The sequence below is a fragment of the Sylvia atricapilla genome, chromosome 4 (genome assembly GCF_009819655.1).
Source record: "Sylvia atricapilla isolate bSylAtr1 chromosome 4, bSylAtr1.pri, whole genome shotgun sequence".
NCBI classification, from domain to species: Eukaryota; Metazoa; Chordata; class Aves; order Passeriformes; family Sylviidae; genus Sylvia; species Sylvia atricapilla.
In genome coordinates this window covers 64,746,432-64,771,118 of record NC_089143.1, presented here as the reverse complement: position 1 = coordinate 64,771,118, position 24,687 = coordinate 64,746,432, and the positions used below count along the sequence as shown (strand labels likewise).

The 24,687-nt window shown below is 48.6% G+C and overlaps 1 protein-coding gene across 2 annotated transcripts in view; it reads left to right on the top strand.

The window, feature by feature from the left end:
* Positions 1-21,656: 21,656 nt before the first annotated feature.
* Positions 21,657-24,687, top strand: part of PCDH10 (protocadherin 10) — a 35,039-nt gene continuing 32,008 nt past the window's right edge. The window contains exon 1 of one of the 2 annotated variants that reach the window (XM_066318161.1): positions 21,657-24,461. In XM_066318161.1, the coding sequence (XP_066174258.1) occupies positions 21,867-24,461 (2,595 nt within the window). In that variant the 5' untranslated portion in view covers positions 21,657-21,866. The remainder of the gene's footprint in view (positions 24,462-24,687) is intronic. The other variant, XM_066318160.1, reaches the window with a different exon arrangement.

Here is a 24,687-nt window from a genome sequence, read left to right as displayed (position 1 = left end):
CATGACACAGGACCGGCCAAACCCTGGGATGGACCTACCATTTCTGAGGGTTGGGTAGTACCTGCAGTGGGCTTCAATCCCTGCTGAACTGGAGATGCGGGGTGCTTCAGCATCATCTCGGTCTTCTCCTGGATTAGGGGCAGGTGCCTAAAAAAGGACAGCCAGCAGTCTGAGCTTGTGGGAGTGTGAGCTTGTGTCTATGGGATGGCAGCCTGTCTGGTACCACCCAGCAGGTCAGTAGGATGACCACTTGTCTGCAGGGCTGTTTGGCATCAGCACAGGCATCCCAGACAAGGGCGGCATCAGCCATTATCACAAGTGATAATGAGGGTGATACTGAGGGCTTGTCCTCAGCCACAGCACTCCTCTACAAGGCTCACCCGCCTGGGCCAGCTTCCTTGTCTCTACCGTGATCAGCTTCCATCGACTGCTGGCTGGCCTGAGAAATCCTCCGCCGAGCCAGGAACACTGGATCCAGCACACTGACTGCAAGCAGGAGGCAAGAGAAGAGCACACAGTCTTTTGAGATTATGTGGGACAACATGGGTGGGAGAGCTGCACAGCCATTCTACATGAGGCTCACTGACAACCCTTGCCACTCCTAGGAGTCACAGTTCCAGGCAGGCCCCTCTCTTTTGCCCACACTGGATCTGCTCCAGAGCTGAATTCCTACCAAGCCACCCACTGCCCCAGGGCATGGTTTTTCTCATCTCCCTCTTATACCAGCAGAAGCGATCCACCCGTGGGAAGTACTGGGAGGTACTGAGGAATCCCATGGGGCCCGCTGGGGAAATTGGATTGTAGGGACTCCCCACAGCTCAAAGCCTCTTCCATAATGGGTTCCCCAGCAGTGACCCAGGGCAGGAGCACACACAGACCCTGCCAGCACTCAGCTGGGACATACCTCTGCGGGAACCCCCACCCCAAGGCTCCGAAGCTCTTCTGGGCTTCAGGGAAATCGGCAGGGCTGATGGCTGGTGCGGGGTCTCAGCTACAAGACTGGAAACAAGAAGGCACCAGCTGGGTAAAGCTGGGGCTACAGGCTCCCTTGGAGGCTGACACTTACAAGCTGCTGGCACATGTCTTTGGGGGGCACTGCCTAGTCCTTGGAGGACAGAATGCACATGCTTGCACAGACCCTCTGGGCACATTGAAAGCAGAATGGCCATTTCATCTGCAGTCTCCAAAGCCAGGGAGGAGTGAGCAATGGAGAGGGAAGCTCTCCTGTGAAGTGGCTGCTCTTACCCAAGTTTTGCTGGAAAGGAGCCTCAGCAGGAGGATACCCTAAAAACAGTGGCTGAACAGGTGTCCGACAAGCTGAGGGCTGCAGCAGCCATCCTGCTCACCTTGGCAGTACAACAACCTCATCTTGGCTGACCCGACTAAAATCGTTTTGGCCTGGAAAGGCAACAATGTTCATCATGTTGGGGTCCTGGAAGGGAACAGCAGTACATCAGCAGAAATCCAGAACATGTGCTGATTGCTCAGAATGGTGGCAAACCACCGTGGTGCTCAAAGACACAAAGGCTGCTTCTCAGAAAGTCTCACACTCATTCTCCTTGATGTCATTAGCCTCTCCCTCAAAGGGGCTGAGGCACTCATGAGACGGACTAGCTCATTAGGAGTGTGCCTAGGCTGGGTGGTGAGGCAGGTGACAACAGCCCAGACAGGGCAACTGGACAGTTTTGGAAACACATTGCCACAAAGCCACGAGGAGGAATCCCAGAGAAGTGACAAGCTCACCTCGAGAAGGGCTTGGAGCATGTTTCCTGTTGTATCCAGCTCCAGCAGGCAGCCATCAAAGAAGGTCATGCTGACCACTTTTGTTCGCACGGCGAGGATACCGATGCACCTGAAGGAGAATTCCACCTCTTTGTTGTCTCGGAGGGCCTCAGCAAAGCAAAGCAGGGTCTCCTGTACACAGTGCTCCACGATTTCCTGGCGAAAGTGGGTGTTGGCAGCGATCGCTTCAAAGTCTGGATGAACAACAGGTGTCTCATCTGGCAAACAAGCAAAGTAACAGTGTCTCTCTCCCTCAGAAACTAGAGGTCATCAGCACCCAGCTCTCAGGCAACACTGCCAGACAGTGCCCCCCTTTCAGCTTCATCCATATCTCCAGAATGGACGCAGTGGACAGGAAAGACCAAGCAAAGCTTTGCCTCCTACTGTGAGCAACGAGCTGGAGCATGGAGGAGCTGAGCAGACACGGCTGGCTCCTCAGGCAGGAGCAGGGTGTTGGGCTACCACATCAGTGCCCACATTCAGCAGGTTGGAAGTTTGCTATTTTTAGAGGTGTTGACATCAAGCCAAAATGCAAGGCCTGTGGAAGGAAAGGATCCCATTTTCTTACCAGGAATTTTGGCCTCCTCACTCTCAAGGTTGTAAAACATCTTCAGAGGCTTGCTCAGAATGAACATAGGTCTCTCAATAGGCAAAACCTTGCCCTCTGCCACAGTGGCATGTGCTGGGAAAACAACAAAACTCCCAACTCCAATATCCACTGCCTGAAAACACAAACAAGAGGAAGTGTTGGCAGGGCTGCCCAAAGGTAAGGAGGCTACCAGATGACTTGCATGACCCTGGGGATGGCACTTTGGGCCCTGCTCTGGAGCATCAGAGGAGCAGGATGAGGCACATGCAGGAGTCAAGGCTCACCTTCTTCTGCAAGAGCTGTTTGTAGATGTGCCGAGACATTGCAGACCAGATTTTGCAGATTTCTGGAAAGAAAATGAAAGCCATACCATGCTCTGAAGTCAGCACAGGCCACCATCCTCCATGCCCCTACCCATGCGGGTGACAGTGGAGTGTTCTCAAGCTCCGTCTTGCCAAGAATAAGCACTCCCAGTCACTGGGGATGCCCAGCTGTGCTCTTGACTTTGAGCCCCCAGGCTCAAAACCTGCCCTGTGTCCAAGACAGGCCTGGAGAGGAAAGGCAGGCTGTAGTTTTGCAAAGGTGATTTTCACTTTTAGGTACTGCCAGTGCCTAGAGGCCTGGGCTACTGTAGATTCCCAGAGGGGGCTAAATGTGTGTGTTTAAAACACCCACAGCCAGATGGCTGCAGAGTGAACCAAGGGTTGTTGGTAATAACAGTGACTGTGAGCAATAACCAAGAGTTGTTGGTATTAACACCCTGTGGGAAAGGACAAAAGGGGGCTGGAGAAGAGGGCCATGTGGAAGAACAGCAGGACTTTTCTGGGACAAACATCCTTGCTCAAGATCTTGGAGATAAGCACAACACAGTACAGTACAGGAGTAGGAATGAGGCCAAGAATTGAGCTGTAGGGGGAATGAAGACCACCAAAGACCCTCCCCCCCCCCAAAGCCCTCTGACTCATTTCCCAAAAGGTGTGAAAGAACAGACTGCACATGATAACTAATTTGTGTAGAAAGCAAGGAATCTGTCTATAAAAAGGTACCCCTACCAATCCTGGTCAGAGCACCCAGGAGCCTGGACTTACATGTGCTTATATAGCAGCAAGTCAAGGACTAATGCAGAAATTTCCATGCCAACTTTGCAATTTTTTAAAGAAAACTTGGTGAGTTTTTGTGGACTGTGAAGTGGCTGATTTTTGTTCTTCCCTGCTGTTGCCTAATATCGTAAGAGAAAAACCCTTGCAACACTGCTAAAATAGCAAAAGAAAAAGCAGGCCTTTATTTGGAAGTTTCCAGGTGTCCCAGTGGTCCTGGACACACCTGGCATCAGATTTCTACAACTTTCTAAGTTTAACAGATCATCATATCTAACAAACTTTGTCCAATTAGAAGAGCAGTTGGTTAGGTAATTATCCCTCAGATACTGCCCCATTGGAGTTCGTCCAGGGCTTCTTTGCTCCATTTCTTGATGTGTCTTCTCAGATTCTGATTGGAAAACAAAATGTACTACTAGGTTCTCTTCTTGAAAATAAGACTAAAGAGTATTTTATTAATCTGTAGTATGGTTGTTACTCTAAAATCTAAGAGAAAGGGTAGAAAAAATACTGGGAGCTATATAATGATGTAATAGTAATTTATAGACTTTTGAAAACATAAAATATATATATATAAAGCAAGTGATCTTTAGACATCACTTCTACCACAAGCATCTATAAATCTTGGGTGCTCCCTTCTCCTTAAGAATTGGACATCACAGATACTAAAGGCACCTCTGAGCTCCAAGGCACAGCAAAGCAGGGCTCTCCTGCAGCAGTCTGTACCCTCCAGAAGGGTCCCACATACAGCCCCAGCCTTGGGCTTTCCAACTCTTGTCTCCATGTAATTGTGTGTCACTGAGAGTGCTCCTGCAAGGCAGCCCTGGGGCCTTACCTATGGTGTTGAGCTCCCTGAGGGTTGGGAGCTCCTCTGGCTCCACAGAGTTATAGAGCAGGAACTTCTGCATCTCTGCACCCCCCTGCACTGCAACAGCTGGGGAAGAGGTGCTTTTCCTGCTGCAAAACCCCTCTGCTCCTCTCCTCCCCCTCAACACTTCTCAAGTGGTGTCACGGTGTCTCAATGCTCTGCCACAGCCTCCTTTCAGCTCCTGGCAGCAGGACAGCTCCTGCATGGCAGAGTGCTGGTGACAGTAGCCCTGGTGTCACCCTGGCCTCTCCAGGGACAGTGGTCCTGGAGCTGTTGCTGTGGGTGTCCTGCTGTGACATCATGCCATGGGGCACAGGCCTGCATGGAACCTGCCACCACACAGTCTCACCCACATTTGGCGTCAGCATTAGCCTGGGCACCCCAGGCTGCTGCACTGATGGTCCTGCCTGCACGTCTCAACTAATCCTCCCCAGATGGGCACACGGAAACTCCTGGAACCTGGGGTGCAAGGTGCATTAGTGCTGAAAGGCTTTGAGCACTCAGAATAGGGCTGGAGAGGTGCACCTCGGGTCGTAAGCAAAATTAACCCTGCTCAAAGGACAACATTCATCCCTTCCTATTCCCTAGGGCCACTGGGATGCACCTCTTTTGGTCACAAAAGACTGCAACTGCACATAGGCTGCTTCCAAGTCACCGGGTGCCTTGCAGCTGCATCCTCTGATGCAGTCACCCTCCTGAACAACTGCTCTGGGCAGGACTATTGGCTTCCCAAACTGCCCACTGAATTTTCAGAGATTCTTTGCCCCTGGCTATATGCACCCCAATTAACCATCTCAGACAGAGACTGACATCCATATGCAGGTGATATAGGAAATCACCTCCTCTGAGACAGGAACTTTGTTTGGCCATCAGCTTGTGTAGTTCTTTCTCCTACTCACTCTAGTGACATTATCCCAACTCACTGTTCAGGTAAGCAAGGCACAGCTGAAACGCTGGTGGACCATTTTCACTTCGACCTAAGGCAGGCTACGTGAAACATTTGTCCCCACATTGCTTCCCACGTGGAAGCTGAGTGCCAGGCTCCTTCATGGCTCAGGTGATTGCCCACACACTGATTCTGCTGCAACTCCGGCCAGATACAAAAAAAAAAGAAAAACCATGTGCAGGCCACTGAGTGTGGTGTACCAGGTTTGATGGAACATGGACATGGTGGCTGTTGTTGTCAGGTAGAATATAAATAGCTACCAGGAGCTGATGGCTACTTCAGGTGTATTTTTTTTTAATGTAGGCAAACTAAGCTTAACTTCTGGTTTTTTATGTTTAAACCTTGACCAGTTTCTTTATTTAATTATATATTACTTTAAAATATTGCTAATGAAAACTTCTCAAGTTTCCATAGTACCTTGAGAGTGCCTTCTCATTACCATTTCTTGAACTTTCCATAAAGGTGTGATTTATGGCCTTATTCGACATCTACTCATTGGACAGATTTTGAATTTACTGAGACAATCTCTGTGAGTAAATGTTATTCAGGTACATTAGTGGTTTCCAAGTCAGGCAATTAACTTACAAATATTTGCAGGCTCCTTTTTCTTTTTTTTTTTTTTCACAACATAGTCAGGCACAGTATTAATATCCAGTACTAAGTCTAATAAAATTTCTATTGCCTTCTGGGGTTAATAATGAACACAGCAGGGACAAAATCAGTATCACTATATTAACTACCATTAAACAAGGTATCTAAGCATTAGCATCATTGCAAGTGAAAAGTTGGCACATATAAAAAAATTGTATTTGTCTATTTATGTCATCCAAATTCTAACTTTAACATTAAGCATCTGATTTTGAAATTAGAAACGTGCAAACACATTGTGCATGGTCAATTAAACTGAACTCCACTATTTTACATAACTGCAGGAACTATGAAAACCAGAACTAAACTTCGTTTCAGTCAGTCTCAAACAGGTATTCTAGATTTCTTCTTTTCATTAATGAAAATAATCATCTGAATCAATTGATTTTAAGGATGATAATTCTCTGAAGAATTTGATTCTGCAGCATATATCCATGTAATTAAAATACTTAGAGTCATTGCATCTGAGGCATGCATTATGTCTGGTCTAGCAGAAGTCTGTGAGGACTCAAGGCCTGTTCCCCATGGGCTAACCTGGGGCACATGATTTAAGCATTCCTGTGGACAAGTAGGTTCCATGCAATCTGTCAAGTCAGCAAGGAGAGCAGACCACAAACCACGTAAGTCTGAAGTCACCTCTGTACATAATAAAATGATATCACAATCAGATTTGGAAAGTTGGAAGGAAAAAGAAAACGCCTTAGAAGGACATCAGGAAAACAGAAGGGGAGAGACAAGGGATCGCAGCTCCTGATGTGCTCAGAGCAGTGAACTCACCTGAGCACTCCATAATCCCATCTGAATTATGGGAAAAAGGAAAAAGGGCATTGTTAATGCCTCTTGCAGTCTTCTCTCACTATGGGCTCTGGATATAAATAAAAGCATGAGTCCATGGGTTACACAGGATAAACACAACCCAAACTTAGATGATGCCTGAGCGTGGGTTTTCCCTGCACCCTTTTCTGTTAAAAGATTAATGATGGGAGGAGAGGCTCCATGGGAGCACCGTTTAACTTCAAAATGCATAAGTCTGCATGGTTCTGGTCTGGTAAATTTTATTTATAGGTGACCCCTACTTGGAAAGACCTGCTACCTGCTCATACTGCTGCAGCAGACTGCAACCACCTTGGTTCTAAGAGTAATCTTGCTGTTCCTAATGTGAACCCCACACTGACACCATAATTAATATTCGTTGGCATTTATTAGCAGTTTGGGCTTAGAAAGTTTCTATTGGCTTAGAAAGCATGGCCTCTTGAGGCAGGCCTCTTCAGAAAAAACAGGTAACAAAGTAGAGAAGTACAATGAGACTTTGCTTTGTTTTACAGATTGGAAGTACAGGTGAAATACACAGAGCAACAAAATAAGACTTCCAAGGACTAAATCTAGACCATCCTGTATGCTAAACATATTTTAACATACACAATTAAAATGAAATATTTTCATAAGCATCACAATTTATGTTCTCACACTAGTGAAAACAAAATTAGTTTTAAATGCCTCAGAAGCAATTTTTTCCTCCTTCAGACTCAAACGGGGCTGGGAACTTCTTGAACAAAGGCACTCACAGTGAATATCTGCAAGTATCTGGAAGCGCTTGCATTTCTCATTTCCATCTTTATTTTTCTCCTTCTTCCTCGAAGCAGTTAAAATCTTCCTTTTGCTGGAAGGCCTGTGGGGAATAGTCACAGGGGAGCTCTGAAGGACTATGAGGTCCTGAGGTGAGCCATCTTCCCCCAGGTCCTTGGTCAGCATCTCCTCCACGGTACTCCTGGTGGTGCTGTGCTGGTAAACCTTTCTTGGTTTCAGCAAGCACTGCTGGCACATGGAAATGCTGTTTCCATTGCTCAAAAGACTGAATCCAGGTTTGTGCCTCTGTCCAAGGGCTGACTCACTCCACTCACTTCCACCCTGACTGACCTAGCCCCATTTTGTCTGGAACAGTCAAGCTGCACTTTAGGTAAGTGCAGCTAAATTGAGGAGATGATAACTCTATTTCTGCATGTCCACTCAATTAATCTGTTCCTGGACTGTCAGTGATAATAATTCTCTAAGAATTACCGATTAAGTCATACACTTAAAATTATTTTCTAAAGCCTCCAATTGTCATCTGAGAACTCTGATGTTGACTCTTGCCATTACAGATCATTACCGTTCAGCATCATCACATCCAAAATATGGATTTTGGTTTTGCTTGTTCATTCACAGGACTATAAATGTAGCAAAGGAATTACTACTTCACATTCCAGTTCCTATTTGCTAGAACTTTCCTTACCTAATTTTCCCTCTGAGACTTTTGCAAACTTCTATTTCTTTATTCTTTTATGGTATTTTCTGCAATTTTTCCTCATCTTCATTATTACTACTGAAACTACTCATTGTCTTTCACTTTCCATTTTGCAAAAAACCTGAAATTCCCTTCCTCTCCCCCAGCCCCGTCCCCAAAATGTTTAAGAGCTTTCACTTCTGGTTTGTATCAGATGGGCTAAAGCTCTAGTTTTCTGTTTTGCTAAATCCTAATTAAACTTCTGGCCCACATACAAATGATGCCTATTACCTCTGTAGCAGCTTTTTCTCTTGACTAATCTAGAAATACCCATTTTCCTTTATATGTTGTACTAAAGGAAATTGTCTTTAGAGATGCGAAACTTTGCTCTTCAAACACTTAATCAGTGAATACCATGCAGAGATGTAATCTGCTTCCATACAGCCCTCCCAGCATCAATCCCAGATGAGGAGTTTTCTGCTGTCCACCAATCAGAAGACTATTTCAGATCATTTGACCAAGGTAGGACATAAATATTCAGATTAAAAAAATAAATAAGTGAATAGACAGAATTGAAAACAAAACAAAACAAAACAAACAAACAACAACAAAAAAAAAAAAAAAAAGAAAAAGAAAAAAAAATAAAAAAAAAATAAAAAAAACCCAAACAAAAACCAAACCAACAAACAAAAAAAGGGAAAATTAATCCTGATGTAAAGCCAGCTAGTTAAACTGTATTCTTGCTATACAGCCACCATACGCCAACCCCTGCAGTTTCCAGATGTTTATTACAGGATATGCCAGGACAAATCTTCTTTCATAAAAGCTCTTTGACACAAAGACATGAAACTTTAAGTACCTTAACACAATAGCAAACCTTAGAAAAGGGATTTACTTTAACTTTTTGTACACAAAACATCTGGAAAGGGAACAGAATGACAATGAAGTAAAACAATACTTACGACAAGCACTTTGTAAATCTCCACCTTCTCCTTTAGGCACAAAAGAGAATTCCATCAGCACCATTTACACAATAGTCCTATTAAGCTTAACATTTTCTAAAAGATTAAGGACCTGATCAAAAGAACACTGCAGTCACTGGAAATCTTGCTATTTTACTTGAACAACTTTGGATCTGGTCCATACTGACTCCATAAGAGTAACTGCTTATAAGAACTCAGATTAAATCTGGAGGAAAATAACTCTGGTTATAACCTCCATAAAAATACAATAAAAAGGAACACATGCTTGCTTTCTATTTACTTTACTTTCCATATATTTTAAAAAAGGACATTTCCAGCATTTTGCTCTACAATATAATCAAATTAATTTGGTTTGAGGAACTGAAATGAAGATAAAACAAGGCATAGAAGTTGTTTCCAATTCTGAGATTTATCATTATTCACAGTGAAAATAGCTATTCTATCCTGCAGTTTCACGCCGAAACAAAAATTATTTGCCAAAAATTGGGGTGAGAATGGGACATTTTCTTTCCAGAAAATACTCTCTGTATTTCCAGTTCCAGAGTCCCAGTTTTGCATTTTGTCCAGGTCACAATTACCTATGGGCTTTTCATCATCATTTCACTTGTTCACAAAATGCAAGATCAGACTTCTGCAACTGAAAGTTTTACTCCCACTTGTACATGTGTGTGTGTCCACATACCTATACTGTGGACCAAGGCCAAAAGATGAATATAGCATCAAACATTAAAAACAAGAAACATGATTCCAAAACATTTTAACTAAAATATATGCTGGTTGGATATTGATCACTCCTAATTTCAGGCAAGGCTTTTATTGTTTTGCTCTGAGTGACAGAGAAAATACATTTTTTTTTGTCTTTGTATGAGGAAAATTAAAAACAAAATCCCAAAATGATCAAAGAACAGTTGTCAACTGGCTGACAAACACACACTGATTTGTAGGACAAATGAAGCTATGGCTACACAAGCAGGAGCTCATCATATCTCCCTCCAAAAAAAAAAACAAAAAAAGAAAAACAACAAAAAAACCCCAACCAACCAACAAATCACCTGTGTCAAAAACTCCAGTGATTTAAGTGGGACTAGAATTGATGCCAAAGTCACAATGTTTTTATAGCCATTAAATCACTTCATAATTTTCTTACATCTCTCACAGACTGAAAGCTATTATTGCCTAATGCCACACCACCTGGCAACCAAATGGTACAAAGGAAACCTTTACTCTAATTTCTTGAATATTTCCATAAATTTATGATAGGCTTTTTAGATTGCTAAGATATGATCAGCATCTTCTACATGTGGATAGCTGGACCACAGACATGCTATCTCATCACCCAGCAGTAACAAACTGGACAAGTTGCATCAGGTTCCAGATTATCAGACAGTCCCAGTCCTAGCAGATTAGACAAACCAAGCAATATGGAACATCTACTGTCTTCTTCTTCATCTTAAGACAGATGGCAGCTACAATCCAGCACACAGAGGACAAGCAGTGCAACTGCCACTACAAAATTAACATCTCTCTGTATTCTAAAGACATTTGAAGAAGCCAAATGTGTTTATACCAGGCTGTATTTTGGCATGGCCACAGCATTTTTAATGCAGCACTGGAAGCTCTAACACTGCATTTTTCACACTGCCAAACCCCACCAAGTTACCACAAAAATCTCCCAAACTTCTGCTGTTAGGATGCCCAAAGCACACATTTCTGCTTCTCTCTCATTTCAGTAGAGAGGCTTAAAGAGAAACCTTCTCAGGGTAGGCTCATGTGCAATAATGAAATCCAATTCCTGTATGGAATCTTTTTTTCTTATGGCCCTAATTCACTTTCTTCATAGAGGAGAAATATTATGCCCGTTTTACACATTTAATGACTGAGGCAGTTCTTCCAAGTCACCACCACTAGAAAAGCAAAAGCACAATCCTGTCTTCTAACATTGGTACTACATCAAACGACAATTTCTGCCTTTCCCTAAAAGCACATAAACTCTGGAAACCATTTTATTATAGCAATCACCTCTAGAAATTTGCAGTATCACTTTATTACCCAGAAAGCTCATTTTGGCAGGAAAAAAATAGTTATATGCATTTTTTCCTAGCCCCATTTTTTGTGATTTCTCAGATTAGAGTGCCAATCAAGTATTATTCTCCTTCCTCCCACCGAGACCACAACAGAAGGTGCTTATTTATTACCTGCTGAAAATTCTAAAAAGGGGCATTCAAATTTAGTTTTATATGTTACAGTTCTGTAGATAAAGGACTTCTGATGATGCTATAATTTTCTGAATTGTGGTCAAGGATTTTCAGTTAATATTCTTCAATACTATCCTGTAAGCCCATATAGCTACATTGTTAAATCAATGTATACAATTATTATTTGGATTTTCTATCTTGGCTTGCAATAAGAACTGCATTTCTGAAGCCATTTATCAGCACCTTGGTCATGCCATAAAGGCTATTTCTTCCTTCCTAATTGTGCTTTTGTTCCTTTCTGTGCTGAGCAAAATACAGCAAAGGGTCAAATGTCTATATCCTTTCTTTCCAGCAAATTGAATGTTATAACCTCATTTCTTGGTCAGCTCCAGATTCTTGGAAACTACAAGAGCTGGAAATTTGGGAACACAAGTGCTCCCCAGATCCCCAGTGCCGAGCATTACAGCAGCAAGGGAGAGCAACTTCTTAATGCATCCTTCCAGGAGAAGCTTTTCCAATAGAAGCCCGCAGCAGAGCACAACCAGTAAAAGCAATAAGTTCTTCCAAAATATTCCCACTCTGCTCTTGACATTGCCTTTCACAGGAAGCAATGATCCTCTTTCACCAGTTTCCCCCAATTACAGGGAAATCTCTGAGAAGCGCTGAAATCCAGCAAACTCTCAAATGCTTTTCAGAGCTAAGAAAATCCAAGCCTTCCTACAAGATTTCTGACATCTTCCCACTCTGCCCTAAATCACATTTACATGCCTCATTCTTCTGCTTAACACTTCCCACAACTTGAGTTCTTCCTGCCTTCACTTCCTTTTCCCTCCCTTTCCTGCAAATCTCTTTACTTTCGAGCTTAGCTCACACAGAGTTTTTCACAGCGCCCATGTGATATTTTTTTTTTTCCCCGGCTGATCACTTCTTTAAGTCTTCTGGAGACAGACGCTCCCCACGGCAGCGCAGCCCCGGCACGACAGCACGCTGCACCGCTGCTTCGATTTGTAATAAGCATCGCTCCTCCTTTTGCGTGGACATGACACGGCTTCTTTGCAATCCAGCTGCTGCCTCCCACAGCTGCAGGATTTGCCGGACTGCTCCTTCTAAAGCAGCAGCAGCAGCTGCTGGAGCTCGCAGCTCTCGGTGAGAGGCAGAAGGCTGCTGTTGGGGAAAGGATGCTCTCTCTCTCTCTCTCTCCCCGCGGCTGCCGTGCCCTGCACCGCTCCTTGGCAGCCGGCAGGAGCAGCCACGGTCCGGCTCCGTGCTGAGCAGCATGACCCTGCCAGTCATGGGGGTAACATTTGGCTGTCTCGAGTGGCTGAGCTGATCAGCCTCTCCCGAGAGCTTAGAAGTGCACGGAATTAAAAGATTCTCGCTAGAGGGAGGGTCGGGTTTGTGCTGCCCATTGCTCCTGCTGAACTTGGTTGCAGCTATATTCCTCTCTCCCCCACTCGCACGTCTTGCAGAACTATCATTTCTCTCCAAGCTCAACATCAAAGTTCATGCAATTACATGTAAGCATATGCATATGATTGTATATGCTTGTGTTCCTTCAAAAAGATTTGCATAGTAAAGCCTCTTTACTGCAGAATGAGAAATCACCAGTATTAAAGGAAGCAGGTGTGATTCAGAGGCTTGTTGTGGGCATACAAGGAGACAGTCACATGTGGCTGCAGACTTCTCCAGAGCATATTGTGCCAACCCTCCTCTTCCTCTAAAATCATGATCACCTCCGGAGTTCTCCTCACCATACCCAAGTGTTTCCCAAGTATTCACCCATTCATGACAAGACACATTTGGCAACACTGTTATAGCCTTTCTTAAAACCAAGGAACCCGGGGCAGATGTTACATGTTAACACGCACTAGCACAGGTAGTCAACATCCTTAGATGCAGGATCTTTTCTCTCCTTCCTCCTACACTGGATACTGTAACAGAAGGTAAAGTGCTGCAGGTATGAACCTGCTCTGATTCGGCATCAGCAGCGCTTCTCGTGGTGCGCGCTGATCAAACAGCAAAAGATTTCTTGGGAAAGATCTTGTCCCAGAACAAAAACTGGGTACCTTTTGAGTGCCTCATTCCAATGCACAAACTGCAGGACTGACAGGCAGCAGGGAGGGATCCTTTAGCAGCAGATCACCGAGATTTACAGGCTCACTAGAAGCAACAAAATTGGGAGCTTTGAAATCCAACATTTCCTAAGCCTGCTTATGCAACTCGCATACTTTACTAATCATGTTTGCAAAGTTTTGCTGAGCGAGGTGAATTGTCCCTGTGCCCTGTAGCTGTGAGACTCTGCTGATCAGAGCAACCTTGCAGCTCCGTGAGGCAGCAGCAGCCAGGCTGGCTCAGCCTCTGGAGATCCCACTGCTGCACCGACTTCTGGTGAGGGAGACAAGCTCCTGGTTTGATTTTTAATTGAAGAACTGTAATTGTAGCAACGCCAGGCCCCAACTTGCATAATGAATAGAGGGTGGACCACTGAAATCTATAGCACAGACTACTCCTACTTCACCTAATTAAGTAACAGCTCACAGTTAGGAGCTTTTCCATATGCACATGTAAAGCCTGCTAATGAAAAGGGAAAGGAAACTAACTTTTGTTGTTGTTGGGCTGCAGGAACTTGGGAAGCGGCTGAAAAGTCTGGAAGGGTACTTAGCTTTGTGGTTATAGCCTGATTGGTCTTGCTTTTAAGCCTAAATGTTGGTTTGATTTTTTTTTAATATATTTTTCTGTCTTACCATTTGTTTTGCCACAGTTATACTTTTATAGCCATTTCCCTATCCTTTAGTAATTGTGATCACCTTTTTCTGCTACCCTGTGTTTTTCTATAGAGATGCTTTTCCACTTTCTCCTGCTTCCTTTACCACCACTGAGAGTAACAAGTGTATGGATAAGTGTGCACATGCTTCAGATCTACATCCAGCTCTGCAGAATCCTGGAAATAATTATTGTGAGAAAAACTGTGTTCATCTTCCACAGCAATTGTGTGGAATACATGAACTTGCTCAGTTTCTGTCATGCAGTCCAGCCACTAAGCAGTCGTCAGAGGAAATGTCTAGCACAGATTTTTCAAAGACCAACTTATAAATTTCTGAGAGTATGGAAGTGTTTCAAGGAACAGCTTCTGTGGAAGAAGTTTTGAGGACTTATCCCTTCGGTGTATCTTCCTGAGAATGGCAACAACTCCTGAGACCTCCATCTGCTAAAGTCACTATTCCAAAATGTGGAGGTGGTAAGATTTTGAATTGAATATTGCAAATATTGGAAAAAAAAAGAAAAAAAAAAAAAAAGAAAAAAAAAAAAGAAAATATATGATCATTACCTCATAATGTGACTAAACTGCTTTCCAGCTGGGACTTCTTCAATACTGAAATTCTGAAATTGAGGTAGGTAAGACTGTGGAAAAGTCTTCCGTAGACAGATGCAATTTTAGGAGAAAAAGCAAACACCTGAGCATATGGTCTTGCCAAGGGAAGATTCAAAAAATACAGTCTTGAATATTGCTAGTGCAAGTAGCTCCACCTACAATAGGTACAAAAATACAGATGTGCGCACTCTTCCTAAATGACTACATAATTATAACATCTCTTTTGCCATCTTTTTATTTTTCCTTCCTAGTTGATGCTATTGTTATCTGCTGCCTAGTTGGCACAATGACTCAGATGATAGAATTATGATGGTAATTATATATACATGGAACACTGAAGCCCAAAAATAAAAATTCTTCTGGGCAAACAATCTAGAGTTTAGAGCTTTTTTGTATTTATTCTGTCAAGCACTACAGTGTTATGTCTTAAGCATAGAAGTTTTGTATTTGAACTACTGCTTTCAAGCTGAACCTCAAAACAATTTGTGCTTTAGTTCAAGGTTTGAACTTGCTGTTGAAAAGAAAATCAACAGTGCAATTTTCTTTATCATGAGCAACTACATCTACCTATGACTTTGAGTGTATTATAAGAAGCCTAACAGAGTCTCAAACAACTGGAGTTTTCCACTGTAGTTCTGTCCTCATTTGCTCCGGTAATCATTCAAGCTTAGCAGCATTGGTTGAATTCAGATACAGGTCAACTGTATTTTGATGAAGTTCAAGGAAATGGGTGCAGTTGATTCAGCAATACCATAAAAAACCAACCAAACAAAAAAAACCCAAAACCAAAAAAACCCCAACCATTTATAGAGAAAATAAATATGATGCCTCTCCTGATCAACGTGATCATATATTTCTTTTCACCTGATTCTGTATCAGGTCTCTATCTGTAGGGTAAACCATCTTTCTGCAAATTCTAGCTAGATGATAAGTAATTTGCCTTATTGAAAAGTCTTTTGTTAAAAAAATATCTTCTGTGATTTTAGATACCTATGTCACCGCCTTTCTGCAAGTAAACAGATAAAGTCAGTATTTTTGACTGATCACCTTGTATAAAGTCATTTTCGTTTGTTTATAATGTATCTGCAGCACAGCAATAAAAGTGGAGTTTAAAAATGTCAGATTTGTGACTAATTATTACATTAATAGTAAAGGGACATGACACAAGCTCATAGGAATCAGGCCAAATGTTAGTGTAAAGCCATGCATACAGAAACTGCTGTTTTGATATGATCAGGACTTTGGCTGCTCCGACCTGGACACTGTAAAAGGCCTGACTGATAGAAAATGTTCAAGCTTAACTGTGGAAAAAATAGTTTTCTTCTATTTATTTCAGTGCAGACTTGAATCAGCTAAAATCACAAGTCATTGAAACAGGCTGGGATTTTACTTTTTTTTTTTTTTTTTTTCTTTTTGTGATAAACATTGTGATAGACTCTGAAAGCTGGAGAAGGCAGGATAATAGCAGCAGACTGTACCAATCTACTGTGTTGCACTGAACAGCTTCCTGCTGCTTGAGTAGTCTCCCTGAAATGTGCATCAAATGTTAGGGGGTGGGCAAAGAAAAGGAGGCAGAAGCTGGCCTTAAGAAACTCCTGCAGGAAGCATCCACTGTAATTCTGTTCTAGACTCCTGGCACCTTCTGGAGAGGCTCCATCGTATCTGATCACTGGTGGAGTACAGAGCACATAGTGAAGTCACACTTGATCATTGCCTATTAAAACAGCTGTCTAAGGTCATAAATACAACAAGTTGTTTTCATCACCACGAAGCACTCCCGTAAGTGTGAAGGCGATGATTGTCATCGTGCCTCTAGCTCTGCTTACATCTTCAACCTTGTGGCAGCTGCTTGTCTCTGGGGTTGTTTAAAAGCCATCAGAAAATGTCTTAATCACTGGTGACCTCTGCAAGAACTTTGGTGGCTTCCACATCGATCTGGCATACAGAATGCTCCTCAGGCAAACATGAAGACAGGCTTTTTTTATTGATTAGCCAAATTGTCTAGCCTTCCTGTTTTGTCTCCTTGTTGGCAATTAAGAGAGAAATCCATTGAGGGAGTGGTGGCAGTGAACCTTCCCCTCTGGTACAAATAACCTTTATCAGGCCTCTTAGTTAATTGGCAAAATTGTTCTGTATCGACTTCACTATAAACCAGGATTTCATCCCATGGCCCCATCAGTAATACATACACATCTTCCTCTTAGGAAGCAGGCTTTTTCTAACCATAATATCTACTGTTTCTTATTTACAGTCCTAATCCTATCATTGATTTCAGTAATCTTTCCTGCACCATGAGCTGTGATTTTCTTGCGGAAGAACCTGGGTGGGGTTTTGTTGTTGTTGTTGTTTTAAAAAAACCAACAAAATAATTAATATTAAAACAAGGAGTAGCAATCCAGGACCTTTGAGGAACAAGGGAGGCCAATTCTCAATGTGTTTTTAACATCCAGACAGTGAAGAGGCCACAATGTTCCTCAGCCTGAAGCTATGATGGAACCTAAAATGGAACCCAAAGATCGTTTTGGTGACTCAACTAAACACTGGGGATTAGCTTTTTGCAACCTAAAATATGATTGTGCGGGTTAGAAGAGTGATTATTTATCCCACAACCCAGCATTCGAATGTTCCCTTACTCATGTGACTCCTTTTGTGTCTGAGCAATGGAAAAACTATACTTGGCTAATGAGCAATGAAGCATTTCCTCACGTCTTCCCCAGGAATCACTTATCTAACCCCTGACCCCAAATAAATCCTTTACCTCCATCTTCCCCATCTCTGTTTTATATTGTCTCATGGAAGGCCAGGACTTGCTTGTCCTTCTTAATGTGAAAGTGATATTTTAGACTTGGAACCATTTAGATAAATAATTGGGATTGTTCACAGCTTATGTCACTATGACTTCACTGCAACTCTGTGATGAAGAGTAAAATAAATTGCCTGGGGCAGAGGGGATGCCCTGGACACAGGCTGGACCTAGGGCTGAGCAACCTCCAGATCTGGCAGTTCTTCCCCCTGTTATGCACATGAATTCAATTTTTTGTGTTGATGATTCACTTTCCTACCGTGTATGAGTTAAATGCAAAAATTTTGTCTTTAAAATCATCCTTGAAAGTTAGTAAATGGAGGTGCCAGGGAAGCTCTGTGTGAGCAGAAGTATGATTTAGCATCTGTTCTCCTTGTTAGAAAGTGCCCCGTTGTACTTGGGGTGCCAAGGAGGATTTTGGCAAGGGGGAAAGGTTTGACTCACCCAGGTGCCATCCCTGTCAGCACGGAGGATTTACAAAACTGGCAGCCTCTCTTTCCGTCTCCAAATCACAGCACAGAGTGAAACGCAGTGATACGAAAGATTAGCCTTCATTCAGCCAAATTGCCAAATTAAACGATGACAGATGGAAAAACTAAAGGCCACGGTGTCAGGGGTCTGTCCATAGCCCTGGGCTTTAGGAAGAGGTAAACACAGAGATCGCAGCTGGTGCTGCAGGAGGTACGTGTCCGGCGGCAAGGCAGCGCTCGGACTGTACCGAATCGATACCTGCTATCGAAGGGAGCAGCGCACAGCGTTAGGGCCAGCCCAGTGTTATTAGAAAATGATATATTGCACATTAGGATGGATAATTCATGTCGCCTTCATCGGCCCCGACCGTCGTGAAAATCCATAAATCATTTTCTCGTTCATGTATCGGCTAAGCGCGATTTGTCACCCGGCATTAGCGGGAGGGCGGCCGCGGATCCCCGCCGCTTCCCAGGCGCCGCTCGGAGACCCAAAATGGAGACCCGGCTGCGCTCGAATCGCGGGGGCAGATCGGCTCCCGGGGCTGCGGGCCCCGCGGGAGGGCGGGAGCGGCTCCCCCCGCGCCCATACACGTGTGTGGGTATAAATATGGGTACGTTCCCGCGTGGCTGCTGCCCCCCGCATCACGCCGTCTCTGCAGAAGCCTCGCGTGGGTGCCGCGCCTCGAGCGCGCGTGGGGAGCGCCCCGAGGCCGGGGATGTGTCCCCCCCACCGCCTCCGGCGCTTCCTCCGGCCCGCAGAGGCGGGCACGGACACGGACACCGACACGGACACGGGAGGGCTCGGGCTCCCAGGTTTCGCCCGCTGCGCCCGGGCTGCCCGCGTTCCTCGAAGGCAGGAGAGCCGGCCGCTCCGGGCGCTCCGGCGGCGGGGAGAGAAGGGCTAGAGCCGGGCTGCCCCGGGTCGCGCTCAGTGCCGGGCAGCGGCCGCTCCCCTATGGGCATCCTCCGGTCAGCCAGGCAGGAGAGGCACGATCTCCGCTGCCCGCGCCGGGAGCCGGGAGCTGGCGGCAGCGGACGGGCAGGTGAGCGGCGGCGCTTCCGCACGGAAAGGGAAGGCAGCGAGGTCCCCGTCCGCATCCAACGGGCAGCGCGAGCAGCCGGGGGATTCTGACGAATATTTTTTTTCAATTTTTCTGGAAAACGCCCACCGGAATCGCCCCGCCGATTGTGCCCCGCGCTGCCACAAAGCCCAGGGGTGGGCAGGGAGCCACCCTAAAGGGGAGAACAGGGGGAGAACAGGACGCAATCTGGGGAAGAGGGGGCATCTCCCTGCCCGCCGCGCCGGCTGCCGCTTCCCTGTGCCCCGCTCCCTTGGCGAGGCAGTGGCCCTGCCGCAGCCGCACAGCGTGTGTGTGGAGCTGGGGCTGTGCGGAGAGCGGCGGAGGGCCGGGAGCAGCGCGGGGCGCTCCGTGTGCCCCGCGGGGCGGAGGCGCTGCCGGGCGCAGTGCGGCGCTGTGGGCGCTGGGGGGCGCCCGCCGCCCGCGGCACGCCGGGCCGGGGGAGGGGCGGGCCGGGGGCGCTGGAGCCGGGGGACGCGGCTTTGGACAGCGCGGAATGGTCGGGATCGCGGGGCAGCCCGAAGGCCGGCTGCTTCCCAGCCCTCCTGCCCTGGGCACGGACAGCTTGGCTGTGAACGCTTCCAAAGATGGGGCATCCACAGCTTCTCGGGGCAACCTGTGCCGGGGCCTCGCCATCGCAATGTGGATTCCTGCGTTTCCGCAGGAAAAACGCACCTGTAGACGAACTACATCTATGAGATGTGTGGACGGAGGGGCTGCTGACTGATGGATTAGAGATGGGGATAGAGCAGGAGCTGCACGTCCCTGCTTTGCTGCTTTTCAAAACCAGTAACATTTAGGAGGAGAAACACCCACCCCCCTCCCCCGCACAAGAATTAAAAGTATTTTACTGTTTTACTCTCGCTTTATTCATTTGCTAGCCTTACGGACGTGGGTCTCTCGGGCATCACCGCCAGCCGGTAGCGGAGCGTTTCCCTTGGATTCCCTTGGCCCTTCTCCCTGACAGACTCCAGGGATATCCACCCCACCACCCTGAGTACCAGATGACAGACAATATTCCTCATTTCCCCTCTTCCACCTGACGGTCCCCCGTTACACTACTGGAAATTCCAAAATGGAAATAGGAAAATACTGGCGCAGCCTCTCGATACTTTAAATTTGCCGGAGCTGCAAACACTGCACGGATGAATGACGGAAAGTTGCGCTCTCTCCACTGTGGAACACACGAAGGGGCGGGGAAGGGGGAAAGGAACGGCAACAAAAATAACCTCAAGTTTCCCTTTGTTTACGCCTCTTTCCAAAAGCGTTAATGGAAAGGAAAAGTTGGCGGCGGCTGGGTGGAAACTCCCTCTCCAAGGAGCGGGGCTTGTTGACGTTTTCACCCGGGTGCGGGTGCCGTGCGCGCGCGCCAGGGGCGAGCGGCGATCTCTCGATCCGGCGGCCCCGAGGGGAGCGAGGCAGGGATTGAAGAGCGAGGCAGGGATTGAAGAGCGAGGCAGGGAAAGAAGCAGGGAACGAGGCAGCGAACGAGGCAGGGATCCCCGGGCGCTCCGCGGGAACGGAGCTCTGAGGCGCTGAGGCGCTGAGGCGCCCGGCGCGCGCTCTGCCCGCCTCGCCCGCCCAGCCCGCGCGCGGCTCGGCTCGGCTGTGACGCAGCGCACTCGACGCGCGACGCGGCCAATGGGACGCCGCCCCCGGGGGCGGTGCTGGGCGCCGATTGGTTGGCAGGAGCCGGGCGCTGCGCAAAAACAGCGCAGCCGAGCGCTGCCCGCTCAGAAACTGCTGGCAGAGATCGGAGCAGCCGGGCCGGGAGCGGAGCCGGGAGCGGAGCCCAGCAGCAGCAGCGACGGCAGCAGCACACACAGACACAGGGGCTAGACGCGAAAGCGGCAAGAGTGGAAAGAAAATCCCCACCTCGATCGGCACCGCCGTAAAAGCAGAGTGATGATGATGATGATGATGAACGTACTCGTAGCAATAAGGGAAGAACAAGAAAGACCTTTAACAGAAGAGAGAAAAATCTAAAATCCTTGAATTAAAAGAAAAAAAATAAAAGGAAATCCCAGGGACATCAGGGAATGAAAGTTTTGGGTAGCTAAGCTGCTCTCTGCCTTTTTTTTTTTTTTTTTTTTTTTAATATGAAATCTTTTTGTGGGTAATTTTTTTTTCTTTTAATTTCACGGTTTTTTGCCTTTTCCTTGCATCCAAAGAGGGCATGTCCACCGTCTGTTTCAGCAGCATCTACCCTCCAACTCCCACCAGGAAGACAAACCGAGGACAATCTTGAAATACAAAAATTTCCTCCTTGGGATTTGCTGCTGCTGTCTCCGCCGCCGCTGCTGCTGCCGCGGTGCAGTGCCAAGACTCTCGGAATAAATAAAAGAGGGCTACTGTGTGTCTCTAGCTACAGCCGGCTAATAGCTATTTTAGTTGGCCGTATATTTCGAAGATCACAGATGAAGTGGGGACGCCTGTCTTCTTCATTTGGTCAGCGTGTGAAACAGTAATACCCGTAACAAAAAGGAGGGAGATGGGGGAGAAAAAAAATCCTAACATGAATCAGAAGAAATAGTATCTAGCACCCCCCCCCAGCCCCCAAAACCAACCTCTCCCCCTCCCTCCCCCGATCCCCCTCTCTCCCTCTCCACACGCTTGCAGGCGCGGGCACGCGCGCGCACACACACACACACACACACTCACTGTAGTGTGTATTTTCGGAGGAGGAGGAGGAGGAGGAGGTGGCGGTGGCTTTTGGAAGAGGAGGCAGCGGTGGTGTCGGGGAGGGGGGAATCTCTTTCCCCGTCTGGAGATGGTTGTGCTATTCCTCTTTGCCTTGCTCTGGATGGTGGAGGGGGCTTTTTGCCAGCTCCATTACACGGTGCAGGAAGAGCAGGAGCATGGCACGTTCGTGGGGAATATCGCCGAGGACCTGGGCTTGGACATTACAAAACTTTCGGCTCGGCGCTTCCAGACGGCGCCCAACTCCCGCAGCCCTTACCTGGAGCTTAACCTAGAAACCGGGGTACTCTACGTGAACGAGAAGATCGACAGGGAGCAGATCTGTAAGCAGAGCCCCTCCTGCCTGCTGCACCTGGAGGTCTTCCTGGAGAACCCCCTCGAGCTGTTCCGGGTGGAGATCGAGGTGCTGGACATCAACGACAACCCGCCCTCCTTCCCGGAGCCCGACCTCACCGTGGAGATCTCGGAGAGCGCCACGCCGGGCACCCGCTTCCCGCTGGAGAGCGCCTTCGACCCCGACGTGGGCACCAACTCCCTGCGCACCTACGAGATCACCCCCAACAGCTACTTCTCCCTGGACGTGCAGACTCAGGGGGACGGGAACCGCTTCGCCGAGCTGGTGCTGGACCAGCCGCTGGACCGGGAGCAGCAGGCGGTGCACCGCTACGTGCTGACGGCGGTGGACGGCGGGCAGCCCCAGCAGCGCACCGGCACCGCCCTGCTCACCGTCAGGGTGCTGGACTCCAACGACAACGTCCCCGCCTTCGAGCAGCCCGTCTACACCGTGTCGCTGCCGGAGAACTCGCCGCCGGGCACCCTGGTGCTGCAGCTCAACGCCACGGACCCCGACGAGGGGCAGAACGGCGAGATCATCTACTCCTTCAGCAGCCACATCTCGGCCCGCGCCCGGGAGCTCTTCGGCATCGCGCCGCGCACCGGGCGCCTGGAGGTGAGCGGCGAGCTGGACTACGAGGAGAGCAACGTGTACCAGGTGTACGTCCAAGCCAAGGACCTGGGGCCCAACGCCGTGCCCGCTCACTGCAAAGTGCTGGTGCGGGTGCTGGACGCCAACGACAACGCGCCCGAGATCAGCTTCTCCACCGTGAAGGAGGCGGTGAGCGAGGCGGCGGCGCCGGGCACCGTGGTGGCCCTTTTCAGCGTCTCGGACCGCGACTCGGAGGAGAACGGGCAGGTGCAGTGCGAGCTGCTGCAGGGCGACGCGCCCTTCCGCCTCAAGAGCTCCTTCAAGAACTACTACACCATCGTCACCGAGGGGCCGCTGGACCGCGAGCAGCCGGGCGGCGACGCCTACACGCTGACCGTGGTGGCCCGGGACCACGGCGAGCCGCCGCTCAGCACCAGCAAGTCCATCCAGGTGCGGGTGAGCGACGTGAACGACAACGCGCCGCGCTTCAGCCAGCCCGTGTACCAGGTGTACGTGAGCGAGAACAACGTGCCCGGCGCCTACATCTACGCCGTCAGCGCCACCGACCGCGACCAGGGCGCCAACGCCCGCCTCGCCTACTCCATCCTGGAGAGCCAGATCCAGGGCATGTCCGTCTTCACCTACGTCTCCATCAACTCCGAGAACGGGTTTCTCTACGCCCTCCGCTCCTTCGACTACGAGCAGCTCAAAGAGTTCAGCTTCCAGGTTGAGGCCCGCGACGCGGGCGAGGAGCCGCAGCCGCTGGCCGGCAACGCCACCGTGCACATCATCGTGGTGGACCAGAACGACAACGCGCCCGCCATCGTCAGCCCCCTGCCCGGCAGGAATGGCACCCCGGCCCGGGAGGCGCTGCCCCGCGGCGCCGAGCCGGGGTACCTGGTCAGCCGGGTGGCGGCGGTGGACGCCGACGACGGGGAGAACGCCCGCCTCACCTACAGCATCGCGCGGGGCAACGAGGCCGGGCTGTTCCGCATGGACTGGCGCTCCGGGGAGCTGCGGACGGCCCGCAGGGTGCCGGCCAAGCGCGACCCGCAGCGCCCCTACGAGCTGGTCATCGAGGTGCGCGACCACGGGCAGCCGCCGCTCTCGTCCACCGCCGCCGTGCAGGTGGTGCTGGTGGACGGCGCGGGCGAGCGCTCCGGCGGCGGCGGCCCGGCCGCGGGCACGGGCGCGGGGGGCGGCGGCGGCGGCTCCGGCGAGCATCGCCCCAGCCGCTCCGGGGGGGATAACTCGCTTGACCTCACCCTCATCCTCATCATCGCCCTGGGCTCCGTCTCCTTCATCTTTCTGCTGGCCATGATCGTCCTGGCGGTGCGCTGCCAGAAGGAGAAGAAGCTCAATATCTACACCTGCCTGGCCAGCGACTGCTGCCTGGGTTGCTGCTGCTGCTGCCCCTGCTGCAGCCGGCAGGCGCGGGCCCGCAAGAAGAAGCTCAGCAAGTCGGACATCATGCTGGTGCAGAGCTCCAACGTGCCGAGCAACCCGGCGCAGGTGCCTGTGGAGGAGTCGGGCAGCTTCGGCTCCCACCACCACAACCAGAACTACTGCTACCAAGTCTGCCTCACCCCCGAGTCCGCCAAGACCGACCTGATGTTCCTCAAGCCCTGTAGCCCTTCTCGCAGCACCGACGCCGAGCACAACCCCTGCGGGGCCATTGTCACCGGCTACGCCGACCAGCAGCCCGACATCATCTCCAACGGCAGCATTTTGTCCAGCGAGGTAAGGACCGGCACCCCCTGGCATCCCACACCCCCTCCCCAGCCGCCTCAGACTTCATCCCCAAGTCATCCCCAAGCATCCTTCCGGAAAGCTCCCGCTCCTCCTCTCCCGTCGGGAAGGGCGTTTTGCATTCCCAATCCTCCTTCTTTCCCCTTTAATCCGCCCGCTGTCTCTCCCCTCTTTGCCCTTTGGCGATAGAGGAGGGTCTCAGAGGTAGACATGCACA